Consider the following 27,056-nt stretch of genomic DNA (forward strand, 5'->3'; position numbering starts at 1 on the left):
TCACCTGCCCGCGGGGGCTCCGCGCGGCGTGTGTCGCCCCCCGGGGGACACCGCGGGGACTGCAGCGCTCCCCGGCACCGCCCGGCCGGCCTGGGACGGGGACAGGACACGGGGCAGAGATGGGGACAAATGAGAGACTGAGCGGGAAAAGGGGAAAGAGGGAGAAGTGTGGGAGAGAGGATGAGTGGAGAAAAGAAGGGGGCAGAGAGGAAAAGTAGGGAAGAAACAGCAAAGGAAAGAGGGAAGGAAAGAGGGAAGGAAGGAAGGAAAGAGGGAAGGAAAGAGGGAAGGAAAGAGGGAAGGAAGGAAGGAAGGAAGGAAGGAAGGAAGGAAGGAAGGAAGGAAGGAAGGAAGGAAGGAAGGAAGGAAGGAAGGAAGGAAGGAAGGAAGGAAGGAAGGAAGGAAGGAAGGAAGGAAGGAAGGAAGGAAGGAAGGAAGGAAGGAAGGAAGGAAGGAAGGAAGGAAGGAAGGAAGGAAGGAAGGAAGGAAGGAAGGAAGGAAGGAAGGAAGGAAGGAAGGAAGGAAGGAAGGAAGGAAGGAAGGAAGGAAGACGAAGACAGAAATAAAGGGAGAAAGAAGGAAAGGAGAGGGAAAGCGTGAAAGAAAAATGAAAGGAGTGAGAGAGAAGGAGAGGGAGAAAAAGATTAAGAAAGAAGGAAGGAAGAAGAGAAAGAATGAAAGAAAGAGAAAGACAGAAATAAAGGAAGAAAGAATGAAAGAAGAAGAGAAAAAGCAAGAAAGAAGAGAGAAGGAAAGCAGGAAAGAGAACGAGACAAAAAGGAAAAAAGATGGAGAGAGAGCAAGAAAGAGAGAAGAGCAAGGAAAAGAAGAAAGAAGGAAAGAAAGAAAGAAAGAAGGAAAGAGAGAAAGGCAGGCTCTGTCTGGCACCGGTGCAATCAAGACCCATTGATGCACATAAATTTTCCCCAGTTTTCCATCTGTACTGGTGAGCGTCTGTACTGGAGAGGGCAGGAATCTCTGACTGCAGGGGGCTGATCCACACCAATTTTCCAGCAGCAGGAGCCATTGCTGTGCTCAAACTGGCCCAGACCTACTCCAGCTGCCCTAAGGTGCTTCCTTCACCAGGTTATTCCATAAGCACAACAATTCACTCACACACTCTTTATTCACACGTGGAAATCCACTTTACAGTGGCCCATAAACCAGTTTCTAGTACCTGACTATTGAAAACTTCATTAAAACCTCTTGCCTTTAAAATCTGTAGCCTAGTTTTAAATTTCAGTATTATTAAGCAGGGCATTATGGCTGGTTTAATGCTTCTTTCTGGGTGAATTCGGGCTGATTTTTGTGGCTGGCCTGGTGTGTTCAGCCTGCAGTTCCAAGGAGTGATTCCTACAGCACAAGATGTTTCTGCCTGCGTTTTTCCCAGGGTCTGGATTAATCTGATTCATATGTCCCTCCCTTTTTTTAGGTGTTTCCACAAACTGTGGGTGTTTCAAGCTGCGTTTCGTTTGTTTCAAAATCCGGATCTTTTTCACCTCTTTCACTGAAATATTTGATTCAGCTTGGTAAAAATGGATTTTAAAAGTGGTTCAGGCACATCCAAAGCCTAATTTAATTTCTAAAGATGTGGTAGCTCTGTCTGCTTCCCAAGGGAAAGAGGCTTTCCCGTGCCATCCGTATGAGCTGCTCCAGGCTGCTGGAGCTGATGCTAAAGGCTGCAGTGACAGAAAAGACCCTGCAAAAGGAATTTGGAGCAAATTTCAGCCCTGTGGAGACAAAAAAAAAGAGAATTGAACCAGCAGAAAAGATGCCACCTGTCAGCAAACCCCTCATTTTTTTTAAGGCAAACTACCCTGATTTGTAGCAAACAGCTCAGGGCCTCTTTTCTGGAAGCAAATCCACAGAAGGAACAGCTTTGCTGAGCATGGCTGGAGAGAGATGTAGGTGGTCTAGAAGGATCTCAGCCCTGCTTGGTTGTTAATGGATTAATTACCAGCACTGTTCTCCCCCCCTCGCTCTCCCTTCCTCACAGGGGGGTGTGTTGGGGTGGAAACAAGCCCCAGCTGGGGTGGGGACTTTGGGTGATAGTGGACAGGCAGTGCTGGCACTCCCAGCCCAGCCCCAGCAGCGTAAATTGCTCACCCAAGGCCTGATCCCCAACTCCCCGCAGAGACGGCGAAGTCACTGGGAGTTTTCCGTGAGTAGGAAGTGCAGGAATGAGCTTCAAACATTTCGGCCCAGCTCCACATGGGTGGTCTGTTGTGCCTGGAAGGATTCCCACTGGCTCCAGCAGCACTCGGAGAGCGAGTGGAAAGGCTCTTCCCAAACCCCGTTGTAGGACCAGGACTCCAAACCTTTTATTTTATTTTATTTTATTTTTTTGGATGCTTACGAGTGAAAAGGTGAAGCCTCACCACAGCATTTATCCCAATGAGAGGAAAGATGTGTGCCAGTGTCTTCACAAGCAGTTTGATGGGTGTTGAACTCTCTGGAATGGGTCTTCATGTCTCTGCTGACTTTGGGCAGCCGGTTGGGTGCAGAGCCCAGACAGTTTGGCTCCTGAAATAGCCAAGTGGGTCTGCACAAGCAGACCTTCTGAACTTCTGACCTTTGGGGTAAAATGCCAGGTTCTAGGGGGGATATGGGGCAGGCGGTTCGGGAAGGCTGCACCTTCCTGGTACCTCAGCCAAGGGGGGGAAGGGAAGAGGGCAACGTGCGGCCGGGAGTTCGGGATAAAGGGAGGCTGCGCCCTCCGAAACCTCGAGAGAGAAAACCCCACTGGTATGTGCACAGTGGACTCTCTCCCTTCATTTTAATAAAATTGCAGGACTCCTCTGTCTCCTTTCTGGACAAAAACCTCTGGCGTTTGTGGATTTTCCTGACACCAATATGCTGATATTAATCCAAATTTGGATATCACTCAGCGCTGGAGGGGGAAAGACTCCTGAACTCCCTGAACTCAGCAGTCTTGGCCTTTGTGGGGAAAAAAAAAAAAAAAATTCAGTTCAACAGTGAGAAAAGGAGTTTGCATCTGCCCAGCTCCGTCTGCAAGTGTTCAGAGAGGAGCATCCGAATTTGTTCCGCTTTTTGGGGTTGGCACAGCCACAGTCGGCTCTGACGAGGATGAGGATCCGCAGCATCCAAGCCAAGCGCAAACTCCAAGGACATTTCCCCCCTTCGCCGCCACACTTTAAAATAAACCTTCCTTGTTTCATTGTTCCCATGACCCCTCCATCCCACTCCGCTCAGGAATGTCGGGATTCTCAACGTCCTCCCTCTTCTTGGGATACTTGTCGAATGCACTAATTCTAGAAATAATAAATCATGCAAACAAATCATTTATTATTCTATTAAAGGCGAGCAAGAAGTGAACTTTCGGGAAGCCGGCAGTCTGGGAAACCCACGAAGAGGCTGGATATTGTTTTATTCACCACCAGCCAATTTTAAATGGAAAAATAATTAATGGGCAGGGATTATTTTACAAAAAGCAGGGCGGGTTTTTACCCCCAGCCATAAGACATGATGGAAAGCCTGTGGTGTTTGTATAATGCGGGCAGCAGTCTCACATTAACGGCCCAGCTCAGCCTTTTTTATGTTTAATTCCAGAAACAAGCGGGGCCCTGAGAGACTTTCCCTCACCTTGCCTCCCCCACTTCGCCTTCGAGGCGTTTTGACCCCTCAGCGCCGCCGTAGCGGCCGCGCGACCCGGAGGGGGCGTGGCTAGGGCGGAGGCTCCGCCTCTCGACTGGCGGGAGGGACGCGGCTGCAGTGACGTCACGGCTCGGAGGGGTGGGCGTGAGGCGTGGCGGTGACGTCACGGCCGCGGAGAGCGAAGGGGCGTGGCGGCTGTGACGTCACGGCGCGGCGGAGGGAGCGGGAGGGGATGGCGGTGACGTCACGGCGGGCGGGTGAGGGCGGTGATGGCGGTGACGTCACGGCGGGCGGGCGAGGGCGGCAATGGCGGGGCCGGGCCGGCGGCTCCCGGCGCTCGCTGGGCTCCCCTCAGGGGCCGCCTCCAAGTGGGAGATCCGGGAGAAGGTGTGGGAGCACCTGGAGGCCTCCGGGCTGGCCGAGTTCCCGCGGCCCGTGCACGGCCGCATCCCCAACTTCAAGGTACGGCGGCTGCCGGCGCTGGGCCGCCTCCTCCTGCTGCTCCTTCCCTCACCCGCCTCGGGTCCCGCCCGCTCTGCAGCCCGCAGCCCAGGCCCGGAGGGGCCCCCAGTTACCCCCAGTTCCCCGGGCCAGCGCCCCGCAGCCCTCGAAGGAAAGAAAACAAAACTGCCTTGTGAGTTACAGAATCCCTAAATGGTTCGGTTGGAAGGAACCTTAAAGCTCATCCCATTCCTGCCGTGGGCAGGGACACCTTCCATTACCCCAGGTTGCCTCAAGCTCTATCCAACCTGGCTTTGGACATTTCCAGGGATTAACAGAAAATTAACAGCCCCTCAATTAAAATCTGCAGAAATCAGCCTCCCTAGAGGGTGAAAGGTGATCAACTGCCCATCTCTGCTGTGGGCTCCTCGATGATAACACTGATATTTTATGCAAACAGGGTGCCCCCCATGCTGCCACGAGGCTTCTGGGCTTGCAGGAGTTCCAGGCTGCCCGGACAGTAAAAATAAACCCCGATGCTCCCCAGAGGAACGCTCGCTTCCTAACGCTGGAAGTAAGTGCAAACATTCTCCTCTTGGTTCCTTCCCTCTCTCAGGGCTCTCTCCAGGCCTGCTGCTCCCTTAGGGAGCTGGATGTGTTCAGCAGAGCACGGGAGCTGAAGGTGGATCCTGACAAACCTCTGGAAGGTGCCCGGCTGGCGGCTCTGCAGGTAATGGCACCTCGGCACTCCGAGGAGGAGCTGGGAGGAGCTGCAGTGCCTGGCAGCATCTCAGCAACACCTGGCACTGCATCTTCAAGAGTTCTTGTGTGTAGCTCGTTTGTGGACTTTGGATCAATAGGTGTCATGGGATGGTTTGGGTTGGAAGGGATTTTAAAGATAATTCAGTTCTAGCCCCTGCTATGGGCAGGGACACCTTCCATTAAGCCAGGCTGCTCCAAGCCCCATCCAGCCTGGCCTGGGACATTTCCAGGGATCCAGGGGCAGCCACAGCTTCTCTGGGCACCCTGTGCCAGGGCCTCCCCACCCTCACAGGGAGGAATTTCTCCCTAATATCCACTCTATTCTCCCGTAATATCCAATCTATTCTCCCCTAATATCCACTCTGTTCTCTCTTAATATCCAATCTGACCCTGCCCTCTGTCAGTGGGAAGCCATTATCACTTATAAAGCTAATTAGAGACATAGCTTTAAAGGGAGGGATGTCTTTAAAGCTCTGTCCCTAAATATCTTCAAATGTATGCCTTACCTTTTATTTCTTCAATAAGTCTTTTAATGGATTTTTTCCCATATTGGAGGGAATTAATGTACAAGCACTACACAATCAACAACGCTAACTGCAACGTAACAAATTAAATGTTTGGCCATGTAGTTTTTAACTGTGTGACAGTAAAAATATTTCTTTAGTGTAAAATGAACCTTTTCCTGCGGTTCCCCAGGCAAGGAAGACTTTGCTGGTTCCCACACCACGTCTGAGGACTGGGCTGTTCAATAGGATTGTTCCTCCTCCAGGTGCAACCAAGGAGGTCCTGAGAAAATGTGCCACGTCTCAGGTAGGAGTGAGGGATCAGGGAGGGCTGAATTAACCTGTGGGACACTGTGGTGTTAGGATGGACTAGCTGGAAGTTGGAAAACCTGAAATATTTTCCTGTTAGGATGTTATTCCTGGGTTTTGTGCACACGACTGCCATTAATCATTTTTAAGTCAGGAGAAAATTTATTTTCTCAGTGTTTTTTGGAAAATCATGAGCAGCTTGAGGTGAGTTAGATCTTTATTCATGCTCCTACATTCTGCAGTTTTGAGCTGCTGAAGCCTCTGAGAAATACTTTAGTGCTCACAGTTTTTTGCATAATCTCAGTAGAATGTTAGGTGCTACCAGGTAGGAAAGATGAGGTTTGTCTGGAATACAACATCCAAAGGAACACGAATTGTGGCATTTGCAGGCAGTGAGGCCCAGACACGTGGTGAGGTTTGGGTTTGCAGCGCGGTCTCTTGCTGCCCTCTCGTGTTACAATCTCACACTGTACAGCTGAAGGATTTTGCCAGAGAAACCTGGCAGGTTTTATACCCATCTTCATGCTAGGAAACCCCAGCTGGTACACAATGAATAGCTCACTATATCGATTTATTTCCTCCTTAATCTCCTGCAAAAGGCAATAAAGTTCTGCAGTAACCCCATAAACAACTGAGCTTGTAAATGGCTGGTAATTAGTAGTGACTTTCTTTGTTGGAAGTTCTATTGGAGTCATTAACTAATTAAGCTGTTCAGGGTTGAAGAGCACTTCTGAAAGAGACCTTTCTCTTGGCCTGCTGTCTGATCTGGGATCTTACCACTATGTGTCTGGTTTTTCCCCCAGCCCACTAATGAAAAAATGCTGTTGGCAGTTTGTATTTACACAGCGCTGTGCAAACAATCCTTACCACACTGCTGGGAAGTGCCTGACGGGCATTATTGCTGATAGGCAGCCACAAATAACTCAACTTTTGGGCTCTGTGCTCTGCACAGAAAAAGTTTGGCTCTTTATTGTGATTTTAATATTGGTAATTTATACTTAGCACGAAGTTGGGTTGGTGTGAGGAGCATTTACATTGTGCTGTACACATATTAAGATCACAGGATATCTCTTTAAAAGTTCGAAACCTCTGATCTTTAAAAGCACAAATAAACATAATTGTTAATTTCTGCAATCTGGACAGAATTTTGGGAACAGATTGAAGAGGGGTGGGTGGGGTTGAGCAGGGTAGAAGAAAAATCATTGTGTCACTTTGTGTAACTTCAGGTTTCTTTGTGCTGTAACTGTCTAAGTTAACTTTGTGATTTGTGTGTGAGAATTAAACCAAGCATTTGTAATGCTCTGTTATTCCTAAAATTGGTAGTAGGATAAAGAAGGGTAGATAAGAAGTGTCACTTGCCCTCATTTTTAGGAATAGATTTCAAAAAAAGTGTTTCAAAATATCAGGTTTTGATCCTAAATAAATAACCTTGCTTATAAAAGTGCCCACCTCCCTCAGCTCTCCTTGCAGTGTGCCAAAATTCTTGTCACTGTAGTAAGGAATCTATTCTAGGATTCCCTAGGGGATAACTTCCCAGACATGTACAGCTTGGCTATACATGGAAGAGACACTTTGAAACGTGGGGAGTTACTTGGATTTATCGAAATATCCTGGATTTCTGCCTCGGTGCTTGGAAGACTGTGCACTCTGCAAACCTCCAAGGCTGTTTTTCCTGCAGGGTGTAAAGGAATACAGCGTGCCTGTGGGGCTGGATGGGAAAGCACAAGTGGACCTGGTTGTTGTAGGATCAGTGGCTGTCTCTGAAAAAGGTAAGGAAGAACTTCCAGCAGAAGGGTCCCAATCCCAATCCAGTGTCAGTAAGGCTACACCACGTGGCAGAGACAGATTTATCCTTGGAGCTGAATTGTGGTCTTGGGTTCTGCCTCTGTGTGTGACAAATCCCTGCTTCCAATCCAAGCAGGAAGCAGCAATGCCTCCAGGATGTGGTGGGCACACAGCAGTGTGGGTCAGAGCATGTTTTGGCCTTCAGGAGAACTATTAAGGCGAGCAATTATTTTTGTTTTAAAAGAATCCAAGCAGGCTCCCTGGTCAGAGATCTGCTCTGCTCACACGGGGTGTGTGAAAGGACATGTGTTAGACCTGCTGATTCAGTACCTATTTGGGGATCAGATTTTGCATTTTCTAGTATTTTGGAAACCTGCTAGTGCTGAAAAATTTTCCACTGACTTTATCCCTTGCCTAAAATAACACAGTTTTTATGTGTGACCCAGACTCCTCTTTACCCACATTAACCTGTGTTGGACATGAATAGAAGGTTCTAAATACAATGGCTAAACAAGCTGCTGTGTTAACTGCATCAAGTTTGTTTATTCAGAATGGGAAGCTTCTGGGATCTTTTAGGAGTCATTGAAATTGATGTTTTATTTCATTTCAGTGCTGATTTCAAGGAAAGTTGCATTCTGTGAGAGATGCTGACCTGATTTTTTCCACAGTTACAACTTGCAGGCTGCTCAGTTAATTACATTATTCTAACAATTTTCTGCTCTGCTGTTTGTTTTTTTTCCACTTTTCTGTGCTTTAGGCTGGAGAATTGGCAAAGGGGAAGGTTATGCAGACATGGAATATGCAATGATGGTGTCCATGGGTGCAGTGCAGGAGGACACACCCGTAGTTACCATCGTGCACGACTGCCAGGTGAGCTCAGATGTTCAAATGTCCCCTCTCCAGTGGGGAAGGAGCTCTGTGACACTTCCTGCTCCGTCTGGAGAGGAGACATGGAATGATGTTGGTTTGGCATCTTTATTCCCATTGTCTTTGATGGATTTTCATGTGACAAGACATCAAGAATGGGGCACAGTTTTAGGGAATTTTTTTTTAGCTACTTAACCAAATCTCTTCCTTGTAGGTGCTTGACATAGCAGAGGAGCTCCTGGATGATCATGATTTAACTGTGGATTACATCCTCACTCCAACAAGAACTATCCAGACTAACTGCAAACGACCAAAACCTCAGGGAATAATGTGGCACAAGGCAAGTCAAATCTTAATTCAAGTTATATCTTAAACCTCTGCTGCTGGTGGCTTACTGGTACCAATAATCTGCTGATAAACCCCTCCATTTTTATATATAAACACATTTTTTATGTTTATAAAAATACTTGGGAAAAGAACAAATGTGTTTGTCAGGTGAAACAAAACAGCAGCATCTGTGTGCAGTGGAGTTTAAGTGGCAATGGTGATGAGGAGAAATATTTCCCTGGAGCTGAGGTTGCTGTAGCCAATGGATTATCACGCTGCCCATCCCTGGAAGTGTCCCAAGGCCAGACTGGATGGGTTTGGAGCAACTTGGGATAGTGGGAGGTGTCCCAAGGGGTTGGAACTGTACAGTATGTGCTCCTCTGTGAAAGGAAAGCACAACCTGCTGGTGGTACATGGCTGTTTCTGTAGTGGATTCACTTTCCAGGGATAAATCTGTGGCTGGAGCTCGATTTCAGGTGGAAGAACAGTGACTTGAAACATGAATCTTTATTTATTAAGAGCTCCTCTATTATGAATTTGGCCTTTCCCCCTTCCCAGGGTCAGAAACTTCCTCAGCTTCCCAAGTGGTTTCAGAAAAGCCTTCAGTGAATTGTTTTACTGGAGGTTCCTGCTGGGAAAACTTTGTGTCATTGGATTTTCACTCCTAAAATGTTCCAGTTAGGGAGCAGACACAATCCTGCATGAGTGAGTACAGCAGGAATGCTGAAATGAGGAATTGTGCACCCGCATCTTGCAGAAACCGAGGAATTCTAAGGGAATACTCCTAAGGAAATCAAAAGTTGTTTGTTAAAAGTCACCAACCAGCAAAGAGAGTTAAATTTCTTTAGGTAATGTATCTATAACAAACAAATTCTAGCCAGGACTATTTTTATTCCAATGGTGGGAGAGCATTTTACGCTGCCTGTGGTTGAGGATTTGAGGTTATAAATAAATAAATAACAGCTCTGTCTGTCCAAGTGCATTTTTTCCATTGAATTATTTTTGAATTGTAATTTTTTTTTAGGATATTATTGAATGTAATTGTGTTGAAGGCCTACCCCTTGTGGTCCATCCATCTTGCCAACATACTTTTGATCAGTTTGTCTGTCTTGGTGTCAGACTTCTCAGTAAGTGGCCCTGCTAACACTTTTTTTATTTCTTTTTCTGTGCCTTTAGAAGAAACTGAATTTTCTACAGCTTTCACTGAGAATGGAGCACATGATTGACCCTTTATTTGAATATTTGAGTGTTGATTTAACACCTCAAGCTGGGTTTGGCTGTTCTTTGGAGCACATGTGGGTGAAATAGGAATATTGGAGCAGACCAGGCAGAGCAGGGATAATCATCACTTTTCTGTCTTTTTTGGAGCCAGAACAAGGTGTGGTGTCTATATGAAGAAGAAATTACCATTATTCCCCAGGGAAATGAGTGACATTTATTTTGTTTGTGCCTGTGGTGGTAGCTGGATGTTCAGCTCTTGCACAGAGGGGTTTGGAGGTGGGAGGTCTGGTTAATCACCAGGGTGTGAAAAGGGCAGGATTTGATAGGGGCTATTTAAGTGTTTGTCCTTTGGATTTTCCTGGCTACTTCTCCATCATTTTCTCTTCATCCTTTTCTCCTTCAAATCCTGGCTTTGCTGGTGCATTCCTGTCCCTCAGAGCAAAACTAAATGAACCAAGAGGCAGTGAGTAAATAAATCATCCACTTCTAAATACGGGGTTTTGTCAACACAAAGTAGCTTAACTTCATTGTGAAGGTGTGTGAGGTGGAAAACACATTGTAAAAAAAGTTGATCCTTGGGGAACAGGGCTGGATCAGGCCAGGACAATGTTTAGGAACTGGAATTCCAGGTGTTTGCAAACATGGGATTATAGCTGAGGGTTGCTGTCAGGATGAGCAGGCAGTAATGCACACACTGTTTGCAGCTCCAGAGGGAAGGAGGTGCTCTCCCAGCAAACAAATCCATGGCTCCAGGCTCCATTTCCATGCTGGAGGAGGTGCTGCATTTTCCTGGGTGCTCTGGTGTGTTCTGTACTGTTTAAAGACTCCAAGGAAGTGGAAGAGCCACAATATTATCAATACTAAAGGATCATTACCAACATCAGCACAAAGCACTGCAGAAACACTTCTAAATCCACAGGCAGTGCTGGGGGCTGTTTGTGGGAAGTTTTGCACCTCTGAGGGCAGAGTTTTGGGACATCAGTATGAGTTACTGGAGGACAGCAAGAGCTGCTGAGAGCTGAGCACTCTGGAAAATTTTATTTGGATGCCAGCTTGGAATTATTTGGCTTCATCTGTCTTGAAAATCTAACCCATTGTTTCTGGGAACTCTAAATTCATGAAACTGCTTGCTTTTTCATTTAAGATTTTCTATGGGTGACTGTGATCTTTATCTGGGACACTGGCTATTATATTTGTCCCAATTATCGAGTTATTTGTGCTGTGCTTATTTTAAATTGAAACTATACAGACAAATTAAAATATTTGGGTTCATGAAGAGGGAAATGAGAGTAGTTGGTGGAAAAATCACTGTATTCTAGCAAGCATTTCCTTCTGGCTTTGAAATCATTCTTTTGCTGAGAATTTCATAGCAGCAGGAAAAGATTTTTCCTGAAATGAAATTAACTGGGGGGGAATCCCTGGGTCTAATGCTGAAATAATGGCAGAGATGGAAACCTTCTGATAACAGCTTTGATTGGGGTCTGTGACAGAATCTTTGGAAAGGAAAGCTCAAAAAAATGCACCCATCCAAGCTGGCAAATCCTTTGGCAGAAGGAAACTGCAGTCTGTGTAGCCAAGGGTTGGGTTTGTTGTGGTTTTTGGGATAGTGGGAGCAGGGAGTGCTTCCACACGTGGTTACACATCTCCACACCTTCGCAGAGCTGACCCTCGCTGCAGAGTCCACGGAATGCAGCTTCCACGGATGGATTCCAAATGTGGCTTGCATAAGTTTCTCCTGAGGGACACCAGCAGACTCCACGGGCTGCCAGCTCCCAGAAATATGCCCTTGGATTGTGTGCACATATTTGGACATTTTGTGCAAATGAATGATAAAATGTTCAACTGTGCTGGCCTTGCTGTCCTGGCCTTGTCTGTGCCTTCAATCCCTGTTTGCTCAGTGCTCCTGGAAACAAGGACAACAACAGGAAAAGTGGGGTCAATCCTGGAGGTCAGAGCCAAAAATGAACCCTTCAAACACCTTCTGCCCACCTGCTTGGAAGGGCTGATGGATCTGCAGCACAGGAGATGTTTGGTGGTGTTTGCAGCCTGCCAGGGCAGCAGCATCAGTCTCAGAATTGTGGAATGGTTTGGGTTGGAAGGGATTTTAAAGATAATCTCATTCCAACCCCCTGCCATGGGCAGGAACACCTTCCACTATCCCAGGCTGCTCCAAGCCCCATCCAGCCTGGCCTTGGACACTGCCAGGGATCCAGGGGCAGCCACAGCTTCTCTGGGCACCCTGTGCCAGGGCCTCCCCACCCTTACAGGGAAGAATTTCTTCTGTATATCTGAACTAAATTTTCCCCTCTTTCATTTTGAGGCCATTCCCCCTTGTCCTGTCTGCTGAGCAGTCCCTCTCCAGCTTCCTTGTAGCCCATTCAGATCCTGGAAGCTGCTCTGATATCTCCAGGCTGAACAGCTTCAGCTTTCTCAGCCTGTCCCCACAGGGAAGGTGTTCCAGTCCTCCTACCAACTTGGTGGCCTCCTCTGGTCTTGATCCAACATTCCATGTCTTTCTTATGCTGGGGACACCAGAGCTGTGCACAGAATTCCAGGTGGGGTCTCACAAGATCCACGTGTTCCTGTGTCAGTGAGATGAGGAGCTGTGGGAAGCAGAATGAAAGCAGGATAAGCACACCCTCCAATCCAATCCAATCCAATTCCAGTCTGCCCTTCCCTGTCTGCCTGACTCCAGGAATGCAGTGCTTCCAGGGAAATCACAGTGCTGTTTGCCTTGGCCTGGGCTGGCTCAGGGGTCAGCATTACTCACTCTGGCAGGACAAACACATCCTTCATTCTCCCCAGCAGAGTATTGAGTGTGGCTCCGATCACAGCTGTGGGGGAGCAGAGGGTGAGGAGAGCCCTGGTGTTCCACAGGGATGCTGCAGGAGTCCATCTGCCACCACGTTTTGGGATGAAACCAGGCGTTATAGGAATGGGTGCTGTGGGTTAAGTGCTGGGAGATTTTTGTTGGCACTCAGCATCCAGGATTTTTTTCCTCAGGTTTCTGTCAGAAAGGGGCCACATTTCCCTCCTCAGCTCCTTTCCCAGTAATTGTGTGCCAGAAGAATTTATTCAGCCTGCTGTCCTCTTTCCCTAAGGCTCTCCCAGCCATGGCAGGGAGTAGGCAGGATTACTAAATGATTAATTGCCTTTGGTGGAGTTATTTTTAACCCAAATCACTTCAGAGTTTATGGCACAGACCCACGAGCTCTTCTGTTGGCCAACCCCGGAGGGCTGAAGTGTGGAACTGCTCTGGGAATTGGTGGCCAAGGGATAATGGGAAACTTCTTCAGCTTTGGTTTCGCTACCAAAGCTAAATCCCAACACTCAATCTGAAGTTTAAAAACATCAATAAGTGGTTTGACCTTGACTTTGTAAGGATGGGGAAAGCTTCCAGTGCTGGGTTTGCCCATGTCCATATAGCTGGATCAGCCAGACTCGAGGTGCAATGTCCCTCAGATCCTGGCTTAGCCTAAAGCAGTAGGTAGGGATAGGGACAGGGATAGGCAAGGCTGGGGAGGACTGACCATCCAGCACAGCATCCAGAAGTGTGCATCTTGTTTGAAAGAGAGGAGGAATATCTTTGGTCTCTTTCCACATGGAAATAAATCATTGCAATCCTCCACAGCTCACAGGACAAAAGGAACTTTTTGCATGATTGTAATGAGCAACACATTGTACTAGCACAGGGTTCTTTTGTTTGCTCTTTTGCAACAGAGCAGAACAAGCTTTTTCCTCTCCCCTGCCACCCTCTGCCCCCTTTGCCCTTTTAGTTCTCACACCAAAACCCAATGGATTTGTCTGTTGAATTGTAACCCCAAACCGAGTTTCTGCCTTTCCTTGGCATAAAAGTGTGAGAAAATAGGGAAGGGTTTAGAAGGTTTGGCCCAGCTGAAATATTCTCCTAGACCCCAGAGAAGAAAAACCCTTCAGGTAAATCCTGTGTGTCTCTTGTGACAGGAGGGTGTCAGCTGGCAGTGTCAGAACTTGTCTCATGTTTTTTACAAGTGTTTCCTAGTAGAAAAATATGCAAGTCCTGGATCAGCTGCCTTTGGTGCTTTGGTGCTGTGAAGGTTTGTTACTGTTGTGTCTGCACAGGCTGGATTTTAAGGCAATGACAGAATCACTTCATGGTGGTGTTTGACCAGACTTTTAAAGAAAACAGTTCATAGCCCTTACAAAAATCATAGAATCACTGAGGTTGGGAAAAACCTCCAAAATCATCAAGTCCAACCTGTGACTGATCACCCAGAGCAGAGCACTGAGAGCCCCATCCAGTTGTTCCTTGGATTCCTCCAGGATGGGGACTCCACCACCTCCCTGGGCAGTAATTCCAATGTCTAATCCCCCTTTCTGTGCAGAAATTCCTCCTAAAACATAAATGCTGTTGTCACTGCATCTTCCTGAGGTTGCCAGCAGCCTGAAACAGTAGCTCCAAGAGCTCCAGACTGATGCCAAAATCTGCTTAGTGAGAGGAGATGCCTTGTGGAAGTCTCTTAGAGATTGTGCTGTTCCCTGGATGATCTAAATCCTGCCCTTGGATTGTCCTTGAAAGCCTGGGAATTCCAGAGTTTCTCCTCTCAGTGCCCATCTCGGGTTGTCCTAATCTACAAAACCCTGAGGGTATGCCCTTGGTAGCATTTCCCTTTCTAACCAAACACCCAGCCCATGCCATGGCAACTGAGTTTAATTTGGGGATGAAAGGAGCTGTTCTTGGGAAGAGGCTGAGGTGGTGCTTTGGGCCCAGGAGTGATTGGTTGCATGAGAACAGAAAAATGTTTTTCTTGTTTGGTTTAATTAGCACGGAGCTTGCATTTCACATTGAAATTTGACAGAGGACAGCAAATGTTCTTAATTGTTGGCCAGTACAAACAGAGATCCTTCAGCCCTTGGTTTGATGTTGTATCACTCGGGGAAGGAGAGCTTGCTGTCAAACACAGCAGTTGGAATTCTTGGCTGAGAAAAACAAATCAGCCCCAGAATCCACAGAGTAATAACTGTAAAATCTGAACATGATCTGCACCTTTCTGAGTGTGGAGGCTCCTGGAGCCCCAGAGCAAGGCCTTGCTGTTTGGTGTTGTGTTAGCAGATCTAGGACAGGCTTTATGGAAATTATATTTTTATTTAATTCCAGCCTGAAATAAAACCTGCTTGTTTGCTCTTCAGAAGATGAGCCCTGGAAACATTAAGAGAATTCTGCTGAGTGACTTTGCTGTCACCTAATCCTGACATTGCCTTCATTGCTTGGCTTTTCCTCGAGTCACTGCAGAGCTGGGCTCCTGTCCCCAGAGAGCTGTGCTTGACGTTGTGCAGATCCAGACTGGCTGTGACTGTAACTGGAGGAGCAAGAATTCAGAGGCTCTGGGATGAGTGAGGTCTGAGCTGGGAGATCTGCAGGCATGTGCTGGGTGGGATGTGCTGCTGCTGGTCCAGTCGAGCGTGCTGAGGGTGGTACCCTGCTAGAGTGGCTCGCTCACATTCTGGGCTACTAGCCTGAGTCTCTGCTAGCTCAGGCATCGCTTCCCCAGTCTCTGTTTTGCTCCCTAAATTTCAGCATTGGATCTGGAGTTGATGGATGTTGGGCTTGTCCAGCAGCCAAGCAGGAATTCCTCCTCCTTCCAAGCGCAGTGTGCAAGCCAAGAGCTCGACCACATTAGCTGGGGAACCACTGCATTTCCTGCCAGTCTCTGAGTGCAGCCTGGGGCATCTCATGCCTCACATGGATGGGGTTCAGCTGTTGAAAGGAGGAGCCCTTCCAGAAAAGCTCCTTGGGAACTGGGGATGGATGGATGGATGGATGGATGGATGGATGGATGGATGGATGGATGGATGGAAGGAAGGAATAACAGGCTCACAGTGTGAAGTGCAGTGTCCGAGCGCTTCCGTTCCCCGCTCCAGCCCAGCAGATCCATGTGGGATCTGAGGAGCTGTGGGTGGTGTGTGAGGTCGGATGGCACAGAGGGGATGTGCCCCAAGCAGGGAATGTGCCTCCAGCTGGGCCCACATCCATAGGAACCCTGCTCCAAGGCACGCTCCCGCTGCAGCTCCCACCATTGTGTGACCCAGCCCATGGGATATCCTGTTCTGGGGGAAGAGAGCACCAGGAGCTCTGCAGAATGGAAGTGTCTGATGGATTGGGTTGGATTGTGCCAGAGCAGGGGATTGTGTAGGATTCTGCCAGAGCAGGAGCACAGGCCCTCAGTCAAAGCAAACACAGAGGGAGAACAAGGAGAATGCGGATCTGAAAGCACTGGGATAAATAAATGTCAAATTGGAATAGTCCTGACTTTGGTTGGGATTTGCCCGCTGGATCCACATTGTGCTGCTCGCTTCAAGAGTCACTAATGTTTATTTTTGTCCTGCAGTGTGTATTTAGGGAGAGACTTCCCAATCAGGCCAGCAATTAGGAGCATTTGGAATGCTCTGGCACTCTGCATGGCAGCAGGATAATAAGGTTCCTCTCTTTTTTATGGCACAAATGAGCCCTGATGCTCATCATCTTTTTCTGGAAGGCGAGAAATCCTTTTATAATTATTACATCCATCTTCCTCCTTTTTAGGTCAGCTCTGAGATGTTGGGAAAAATCCCCATCCTAAAGACTCTTCGATCCAGGGAGAAGCAGGCTGGCAAGGATGTCACCCTCCAAGATGAACACCCAGCCTTTCAAACAAGAGCAGCACTTTCAAACAAGAAGGTGATGCCTGCAAATACCCAACCACGAGCTGCTCCAGGCTCAGCTCCAGTGGGACAATCCCATGTGGAAAGTGATCCTGTAAATCCCAGATTAGAGGGATCCGACACAATCACCACTGTGTATGTGGGGAACTTGCCTGGCAGCCTGAGAGTGAGCGAGCTGAAAAGTGCTCTGAGGGAATTCCAGGTGATTCCTGTGCGACTGAACTGGCAGGGAGCACAGCACAGGGCATTCCTGGAGTACAGGGATAAAGGCACTGCAGACAGAGCCGTGTCCTCCTTGCAAGGCCTGAGCCTTGGGGGCAACACTCTGAGAGTGGAGCTGGCCAAGAGCCAGAGGAACAAAGGGCAAGGAGAAATCAATAGTCACAAATGAGTAGGGAGGAGAAAAACAACAGAAAAATAAAGATGCTTTCATTATTTTGTGAGAAGCCAACCTGAGGTTTCAAGGTTTTTTGTAACCCTGAGGTTTCTGCAGGTAAAAAAAAAACAAATTTCTGCACAACTTTCCTCACTCCTGCACTTGGGCATGCAAAGGTTTTGTCCCCACAGGTGACAGAGGAGCCATTTCTCTATAAACAGTTGCCCACAAAGTACCCACACTCTGGTTTTGGTGCTGTTTGGTGTTTTTGTTAAGCCTGGCTTAAAGCCCTGCCCCTTGGCACCTGCAGTAAGGTGATTACAGTCAGTCATTGAAGGCTAGACCTGCCCATTTATACCTGTGAGGTTAAAAGCCAGCAGCAGGAAATCTGTCCTAAAGGTTACAATTCTGTTTACTGAAAAATGGGCTTTGCTTGTTGGGATTTGTAATTTTATTTTTTATAAAAATGGCCAGGCAGAGAGAGATTGTCCTTTTTGTGCCTTGAAGAGTGGTTGTGGGAACACTGGCTTAGTTCTAGTCTTAGTAAAAGCTGTGATGATCAGGTGGGAGAGATAGCTCAGTTTTTTGCTAAATCAGCCCTTGGAAAACCTTACATTTCTTATTTCAGTGTGGCAGAGGAAAGCAAAGCCCAGTTTCCTCTGCTTTCCCCAAAAGTGCCTTTCTGATGGATCAGATAATTATAAAATAGCTGCTTTTCCTGATTGTCTCCTACAATGTGATTCCTTTGCCTCTGTGAAATTATATTAATTATTGGAGTGGAAATGAAAAGCAGGCACACCATGGTCAAAACTCGTTGGTGCTTAGTCTGGCATGGAATTCTTTGGGAATTTGCTGGACATTGTAGCAGATCCTGTTCCTCTGTGCCTTTGTCACCATCCCTGTGGCTCTTCCACGACATCAGTGATGAGGGTGAGCCAGCACCACACAACTGCTCCAGGTGAAAGTGCTCCCAGGCACTGTCCTGGACATGAACATTCCCTTCCAGTGTAATGGCCAGTAATGATTTATCTGCTGTGCCTCTTACTACCTTTTCTCTTTTCCCTTTTGGTTTCCTATTCCTGAAAAACAAGTTGAATTTTGGCCCAGCCATCCCTTCTAAACAGAAGCTCTTTTGCCAGTGATGCTGGGCACGTAGTCAAAGTAAGCATCTAAAGGGATTTTTTTTCTTTTAAGTAAGAGTTGGAAACTTTTTTTTTTAGCCAGGGAGTGCTGTTAAGTATATTTTAAGCAGGTTATTATGCTTCAAGGGTCAGACATTTATTCAGTATTAAATAAAGAAATCTCATCGTTATCATGTGGCTCTGTAGGGAAGGGCTCAAGGAAAGCATTGGAGCAGCAGAGCTGAATCCAGCCCTGGGATCCCAGCACAGGAAGGACATGGAGCTGCTGGAGAGAGTCCAGAGGAGGCACCAGGATGAGCAGAGGGATGGAGCAGCTCTGCTGGGAGGAGGAAAGGTAGAGAGAATTGGGATTGTTCAGCCTGGAGGAAGGAAGGCTTGGGGGTGACCTGATTGTGGCTTTCCAAATGGAAGTGATTCCTCCTCCTGATGGAGAGGGCCATTGGACAAGGGCCTGGAGTGACAGGACACAGGGAATGGCTTCAAACTGCCAGAGGGCAGGGTTAGATGGGATATTAGGGAGAAATTCTCCCCTGTGAGGGTGGGGAGGCCCTGGCACAGATTGCCCAGAGAAGCTGTGGCTGCCCCTGGATCCCTGGAAGTGTCCGAGGCCAGGCTGGACGGGTCTTGGAGCAACCTGGGATAGTGGAAAGTGTCCTTGTTCACAGCACAGGGGTTGGAACAAGATGATCTTTAAAACCCCTTCCAACCCAAACCATTCTATCATTCTATGAACTTCTTGTAAGGTCAACAAAGGAAAAGTTTCTGGAAAAAATCAGTATTCCATTCTTTCTACAGCTCCAAATGATTTCCAGGATCACTCAGTCCGAATTCAAACAAGCACTGCACAACCCTCTGGGTCTCATTTCAGGGCTTGTGCATTCAGGGCTGAGTCAGGGGTTATGTTACTACCCAAACACACTCACTGCATCATCAGCTTCCAAAGCAGGGGAAAGAAAAGCAAAAAAATAATTATCCAGCCCTGCCTGCCCCTTCCAAACGATGGCAAATGGAGTAATGTGAGCGTTTGCTGTTCCTTTTGACTCTGGGATATTTCTTGCTCTGCTGAAGATGTCCAGGTGACCTTAGCAATTAAAAGCCAGTGACTCTGCCAATGAAAACTTCCAGCATCTCAAACTTCCCCTGTTGCACTACAGATGGAACCACCCTTTTCTGGTCAAATTTGTGGGAATCACATCCTCTGCCTTATTTCCTTTCTTCCCATCTGAAGTTTTGGTGCAGATCTGTTTATGTGTTCTGTAAATGTGGTAACTTTGCTCACTTTCCTGTCAGCCCAGCCTGCAGCCAGGGGCCAGTTTTGTTTGGACAAACATCTGGATGTTTTTCTGTTTGCAGTTGTGGTTCTGGGTGAAGCTCCACAGGTGAGCAGTGTCCAAAGTCTTTGCTCTTTCCAGCCTGTCACTTTTTTCTGTCATGTATTCCACTGTATTTACCCAATATCCTGCTGCTTTCCCAGCTGGGAAATAAACTCCACACTAGGGAGGAGATGCTACCTAGGGGCAGGCAGCAGGTTGGACACCAGGAAGAATTTCTTCATGGAAAAGGAGGTCAGGAATTGGAAGGGGCTGCCCAGGGAGCTGGTGGAGGTGTCCAAGGAAGGACTGGACGTGGCACACAGTGCTCTGCGCTGGTGACAAGGTGGGGATGGGTCACAGCTTGGATTTGATGATCCTGGAGCTCTTTTCCAACTTTTATGATTCTGTGAGCTGTAGTTAAACTGAGGAAGAAAAATAACTACTTCAAGTAATTATTTAAGAAAAATAATTACTTTATTAGCGTTTTGAATGGACTAGAAAAATGTTGCAATGATCCTTGTATTTTTGATCCAGGCTATTAAAAAATGTCGAGGTCTTTCAGCTGCTGCCATCTCAAAGTCAGTAAATCACTCTCTGAAATCAGTGCAGTTCTACCTCGGAGAGTCAGGGCAGCAGGGATGGGGCTCTTGCTGCTGCTCCTCTCCACCTAAAAGACATTTGAAGGCCAAGCTGCTGCTGAATTAAATAACACGAGAGTGCCCGGGGCACAGCCCTGCCCAGCCTTCTGGTGTCTCCAGCTGTCTGATGTGGATTGTCTCTTGTGGGCTGACCCAAGTTCCTCCTGGAGGAAGCAGCAGATCGTGTAGAAAAAGTGAATGGGGCAGTCTGCCCCTCTCAGATCTATTGTTCCAGGCTCTCTGCATGCTCAGGAAGGCATCACTTAGAGCAAAGTTGGGAGGGATTTCTTTAAGTCCTCAAAACTCTGAAAGGCAAGAGATTTTATTGAATCCTTTGGGCTCTGATCTCATAAGAAATCTCGAGGAATTGAAGCCTGCTTATGTTTTACTTTGGCCCAAGGCTATGCAAGATACCAACAATCAAACCGTAAAATCCATACCCTGGGGAATTTTCTGTCTGAAGGAGCAGCCTAAAGAGGAGAATATTTACTCAAGTCATAATTCCTCATTCTGTACCTGCTGTAGCTGTGGGCTGTGCACATGGATATAAAGCATGCCTCACCTCAGGTGGATCCTGGCCTGCTTTTACTGCGTAAGACTCGTGATAAAATCATCAACAGTGGCAAAGCAGTGCCTGGATGCTGCACAAAAGTCTGAAATGCTGCTGATAGGTCCCTACTCTGCTTCTAATAGGGAGTGAAGTGATGCCTAGCACAGCCTTGGGTGCAGCAGCAGCAGCAGCAGCAGAGCTGTGTGATGAGAAGGAACGTTCAGCAGTACAATGGGACACGCTGTCCTGAGCCAACTTTGTTCAAAAGAATTAAAGCTGAGGGCTCTCTATTCTCTACACAGCCCGATGTCCTCGCCTGTCATGTGGTGGGGCACATTCTTTCCAGCTCCTTTCATGGCACAAACATTTGGGATGCTGTCGTTGAGCTGTCGCTGCTGCACTCCCCTCCTTTTGAGGGTTCAGTGCTGGTCTGGAGTGAACTCCTGGAGCTGGGAGCGTTTGGGATCAGCAGTGACCTCCAAGGTGTTCCACAAGGGACGTGACCTTCCCAGGGCCATTCTCCCCTTCTTCCTACCCTCATTTGTGGGAGGGATGCAGAGGGAAACCAGGATGGGATGAACGGAGCCTCCACCAGCTCCATGATGGCGAGCAGGGTGACTTTGGAGGGGTTTTTGTTGGAGGCCATCGGTCACAGCGTGGTGTGTGGCACAGAGCAGTGAGGCAGCACTGGCATCTGCTAACAATGAGGCCGAGGTGGCTCCCTGCCACCCCAAAACTGCACGGGCGTGAGGGTTTTCCTTCAGCCAGCCGTGTCCATGCATTTCCTGGAACAGGGACAAGGCCACACAGCTTCAAGCCACCAAAGACAACAGTAAACAAGCTGGGTTGCTGGGTAGGCTCTGAGTGACAAGAGTCAGAGACTGTTTGTTTCCAGGGAGGGAAAAAGGGCAGGGGGAAAATCTCTCACCATCAGGCTCTTTCCTGGATCTCACCTCCAGGTCCACATCCAACCCTCCAGCATCTCCCTGATCCCCTCCCAACCAGCAGCCTGAAAGGACAGAGGTTTTATCCCATTATCTGTGGAGACCAATAAAAAATGTCAGGAAAGGGATGGTTAAACACTGTCTCCAAGTCATGCCTTTTTTTTTTTTGGTGTGTGCTTTTTTTATTTCATCTTCTTCTAGTGCTCCAAAGGGAGAAACAAATGGCTTTTAGGGGAATGTTTCCATTGAAAAATCCAGCACTGGGGCTGTGTTTTTTCTCCACAGGGGCGAGGAGGGGGAGGAAAAGCGTGTGCAGGGATTTCTCTCGTTCCGGTTCCTCTGAAGGAACAGCCCCTCGCAGCACTTCTGGCTCTGGAGGAAACATCTGTGGCTGTGGCCACGTTCCTCGGGCAAACCCCCCTGCTTGGGAGGCTGTTGTGTACCAAATGCTTTGATTTCCTCCTTGCCATCTCTTAAAGATTATCTCCCTCCCAGAAAAGGGCAGCATTTCCCATGTTTCCATGTGTAATGTCCGTGATGTCTGCTATAAACATCATGGAACGTTTCCCTGCCCCTCCTCTGACATAGGTAGCAAAGTCACTGCTTTTCATCTTTCAAAGCCCTGCAGAAATGTTTAGGGTCGTGTATCCTGCCATTGTTCTGGGCTGGGCATCCCACTGAAGTGCCTGGGAGAAATGAGTTCAGGATATGGATCTATCTGGTCCATCTCTGCAGCGGCCCCAGGAACATCCACGTTTTACAGATGGGAAGGCAGAGATGGCTCCTGATAGACTGCAGGCAACTGGTGATTCCCAGCACTTTGGAAAACAACAGGAGGACAGGCCAAAAACCCAGCAAAAGCTCTCAAAAAACCCCCAACCAAGCCCCTGTTGGGCTTTTCTGTGTGACAGTACCAATGATCCCAACAGGAATTTTGTCTCCCAGTGGATACCTGGAGCATCGTGGTGGCTCTGGGGAGCCTTTAATCCCACTGGTCCTCCTGCTCCAGAACTTCCCATCAAAGCACCCAGCACATTCCAGGGACAAACCTCAGCTCCTGTGCTGGGAGACAAGACACCAAACAGAATTCTTTCCCAAAATGTGCCACCTCCAGAGGTCTCCAAGTCACACAAATGTGTTATGATCCATCCTTCCCACACATTGAGCTAAGCCAGCTTTAGCTTTCTTTAAGGAGTAAAGCAAACACACAGGGCAGTTAGATGGGATCAAAAAAAGGGCAGGGAAAGAAGGGAAACATTCATGTGGTAAAAGCTGCCACATTTTGAAGCATTACCATACCCATGGCTTCCACTCCTGCAGATTTTGGAGTGAATAATTGTTCAGACAAGAGCAATACTCCTGTTTTTCCAGAGGGATGTCGTGTTTTCCGAGTGTTTCCAGGCACCTGCACTGCTCAGGCTCTGGAGTGTGGCATTTCCATCCCTCTGGAGGAGGCAGCGCCTGGAGCTGCTGCTCTGCAGTGGCTTTTCTTCACCCCCACAGAGGAACACAATTGCTGCAGCAAGTTCTGCTCCAAGTGAACTCCTGGTACCCCAAAGTCCCTGCAAAACTTTCCAGGCTGTGTCATCCTGCTTTCCCAGGTGTGTTTGCTTATTTTTGCAGTAATTAGCCTGAAGCTGAGCTGAGCCACAGAGCTGCACTTTCTGTGCCATTCCAGGGGTTTTGAGTCCCACTGCTTTAAATAAAGGAAGGTCTGTGCTCAGGCTCGTGTTCACTCTGCTGGAGCCAAGTGGCACTGCCGGTGTCCCCACATCCCTTTCCATGATGAAACCGAGGTGGTTTGACCTCTAGAATTGCCATTTGCTTGTTCCAGAGATCCTGGGGATCTCTCAGAGGACCTGAAGAAGTGTCTGAGGAAAGGAAATCTTTATTTGTGCCACAGTGACTCCCTCAGTGAAATTTTCCAAAGGATCTGCAGCTCCCTTGCAAAAATTTAGTTCATTTTAAGACTGGAGTTGGAATATTTATCAGGAGTTTGATGGATCAGAGCCACCTCTGATCACAGAGTCATGGAATGGTTTGGGTTGGAAGGGACCTCAAAGCTCCTCTTGTCCCACCCCCTGCCATGGGCAGAGACACCTTCCACTGTCCCAGGCTGCTCCAAGCCCTGTCCAGCCTGGCCTTGGACACTGCCAGGGATCCAGGGGCAGCCACAGCTTCTCTGGGCACCCTGTGATAATGGGAACTGGGATGTTGAGCCAGAAGCTCAATAAGATTTATTCCTTCTGTTGTCTTTCATTAATAATAAAGCCACAGGATCATTTCGACTGGAAAAGATACACCAGGATAATCCAGTCCAAGCACTGATTTTAATATTCTGATTTTAATTCCTTACTGGGCGAGATGAATTCTGACAGGGAAAGTTACTTAAGAGGACAAGGGAGCCCCGTGCCTGTCCTCCCTGGTGGAGGCAATCTGATAATTACGTCTAGGAATAACATCAGCCTCCAGCTGCACATCCACCTGTTTTATCCCTGAGGATGACTCCTTGTGACAGAGATTTCTTGGCAGGGATAAAGCCTCCAGGAGCATCCTGCTGCCTTTTCCTGCTGAGTGTCAGGCAGGAGTTCTGCATGGAAATACGCTTGGAAAGGGAACAGGTGTTCAGGTGTGGCCTCGCAAAGCATTGCAGAAATCGAAGTCCCCTTCCAAAAGTGACAAGAACTGTTTGGATCCCCTGAGTTCCAGAGATCCCAAACTTCTTGGTTTTCAGGGAGAAATCAGGCACACAGTTATTCTTATGGATCTGAGCCTTTACCTGCTAAGAACGTGGTGCCAGACTCATCCCCTGGTATTCCAAACACCTATTTAAGATTCCAGATGTTGTTCCCACTGATCAAGTCTCCAAGGTACCCAGTTTTCTGCAAATCTGGATGATCCACCCCATCCGAGAGCATCCTCTGCCAGGTGTCTGTATCCATGGGATACTCCATGCTTTTCCATGCCACGTATTCCCATCTGTCCCACCTGGGCACGGAACAGGTCTGATCCAGAAGTGCTCCATAAAGGAGTTTCCCCTGATGTGAAGATGTATCCGGATAAAGGGATGTTCCCCCTCACAGGTCGGGATGCCAGAAGGGAAAAATAAAACCGAAATAAAGAAATTTTAAACGAGATTTTTTTAAAAAAATAATTAATTAAAGAAACAAATCAAGCTTTGATCATCCACCTGGTGGAGAAAGAGTCCAAACCAGCTCGAACTTGTCGGGTTTTAAGCCAAATTTTGGGGAAAGCCGGGGGAGCGCGGGCGGGGCCGGCGGTGCCCGATCGTCGCCGCCAGGTGGCGCTGCCGCCAAGGGAACGGCACCGCCCCCCCGGGATCATCCAACATCCCACCGGGATCATCCAAATCCCACCGGGATCGTCCAAATCCCACCGGGATCGTCCAACATCCCCCCGGGATCATCCAAATCCCACCGGGATCGTCCAGCATCCCACCGGGATCGTCCAAATCCCACCGGGATCGTCCAAATCCCACCGGGATCATCCAAATCCCACCGGGATCGTCCAAATCCCACCGGGATCGTCCAACATCCCCCCGGGATCATCCAAATCCCACCGGGATCGTCCAACATCCCCACGGGATCGTCCAAATCCCACCGGGATCGTCCAACATCCCCCCGGGATCGTCCAACATCCCCCCGGGATCATCCAAATCCCACCGGGATCATCCAAATCCCACCGGGATCATCCAAATCCCACCGGGATCGTCTAACATCCCCCCGGGATCGTCCAAATCCCACCGGGATCGTCCAACATCCCCCCGGGATCGTCCAAATCCCACCGGGATCATCCAGCATCCCACCGGGATCGTCCAAATCCCACCGGGATCGTTTAACATCCCCCCGGGATCGTCCAAATCCCACCGGGATCGTCCAGCATCCCCCCGGGATCGTCCAAATCCCACCGGGATCATCCAAATCCCACCGGGATCGTCCAAACCCCACCAGGATCGTCCAGCATCCCCCCGGGATCGTCCAAATCCCACCGGGATCGTCCAAATCCCGCCGGGATCATCCAACATCCCCCCGGGATCGTCCAAATCCCCTCGGGATCGTCCAAACCCCACCGGGATCGTCCAAATCCCATCGGGATCGTCCAAACCCCACCGGGATCGTCCAACATCCCACCGGGATCATCCAAATTCCACCAGGATCATCCAAATCCCACCGGGATCATCCAACATCCCACCGGGATTGTCCAAATCCCACTGGGATCATCCAACACCCGACCGGGATTGTCCAACATCCCACCGGCATCGTCCAACATCCCTCTGGGATCATCTGAATCCCACCGGGATCATCCAGCATCCCATCGGGATCATCCAACATCCCCCCGGGATCATCCAACATCCCACCGGGATCGTCCAACATCCCACTAGGACCATCCACTCCCACCGGGACCATCCAGCATCCCCCTGGGATCATCCCACATCCTACTGGGACCATCCAATCCCACCGGGATCCTCCAAATCCCCAAGGATCCCTCAAATCACCCCGTGATTCATCCAACATCTCCCAAGATCATCCAAACTCCCTGAGATCCCTCCAATACCCCCATAATTGCTCCAATCCTCCGGGATCCTCCAATCCCACCAGGATCCTCCAATCACTCGGGGTCCCTCCAAACCCCTCCTCCCCAACAGACCCCTCACCACCATCCCCATCCCGATGTTGCTTCCCAAAAAAGGCCACAGATCACCCCGATGGACCCTCCAAAAGTGTGTTCCCCCCACAGGGGACCCAGGACCATATCCCCTCTTCCAGGGTTTCCTTGGAATCCCTGCACCATCCCGTGCTCCCTCAACCTCTGCCCACACATGGGATTGTGTGTCCCTCATAAACACCCCAGGGGACACAAGCTCCTGAGCAGGTGACAGTGGCAGACACAATTCCAGCTCCATGGTGGCATTGTAAGGATGGGGGGAAACATCCTGGGAGGAGCAGTGGGAAGCACTTTGCCACCAGAACCCTTGCACAGGGCCTGGGGACACCAACGTCCCCTGATCCGGAGGGGACATCTGGCACCAAACCCGGCTGGAGACACCAGGCCCTGGTTTTTGTCATGCTCCAACATTTCATCCCTGCAGAAAACTCCTGGGCCTGCACAGGGCATCAGCGATGAGAAGCTGTTTCCTAAAGGAGAAATGCCAAAACCCCACAGGAAAATGAGTTGGATCCCCTACGGATCGGGATGTGAGCGATGGGGAGCAGGGAGCCGGTGCTGAGCTGAGCCCCAGCAGCTGAGCACAGCCAGCTCTGGGCCCTTCCATGAGCAAAGCCCCCATTTCTGAGCCAGCCCTGCCTCATCTCCTCTTGCAGAGCTCCCACAGCATTTCTGAGCGAGTTTATCCCTCCTCACCTCCTCCCGGAGCCTGACCGCTCCTGGAAAAGTGTGAGCTCGGGGTTTGCCATCCCCTGGGACTAAAAATGCTGGGAAAAATCCCGTTGGGCTTCTGCAGATGGAGGGCTGGGGGCAGGAGCCCGTGGGGTTTGGGCCTCTCCTCGCTGATGGAGGGCTCTGGGATGGAGAGCTCCTGTTTAGACTGCGCTCACTGGCTT

At 48.8% G+C, this 27,056-nt stretch overlaps 1 protein-coding gene across 1 annotated transcript; it reads left to right on the forward strand.

The window, feature by feature from the left end:
* Window positions 1–3,921: 3,921 nt before the first annotated feature.
* MTHFSD (methenyltetrahydrofolate synthetase domain containing) lies at window positions 3,922–16,962 on the forward strand (the record flags this gene model as incomplete). Its single annotated transcript, XM_082290240.1, has 7 exons — window positions 3,922–4,077; window positions 4,673–4,786; window positions 5,515–5,628; window positions 7,309–7,399; window positions 8,173–8,285; window positions 8,497–8,622; window positions 16,393–16,962. The coding sequence occupies 7 exons, from the start codon at window positions 3,922–3,924 to the stop codon at window positions 16,900–16,902; spliced, it is 1,224 nt and encodes a 407-aa protein (XP_082146366.1). The 3' UTR covers window positions 16,903–16,962.
* Between the last annotated feature and the right edge of the window lie 10,094 nt (window positions 16,963–27,056).

Source organism: Coloeus monedula, assembly GCF_965178545.1.
Source record: "Coloeus monedula genome assembly, chromosome: 13".
NCBI classification, from domain to species: Eukaryota; Metazoa; Chordata; class Aves; order Passeriformes; family Corvidae; genus Coloeus; species Coloeus monedula.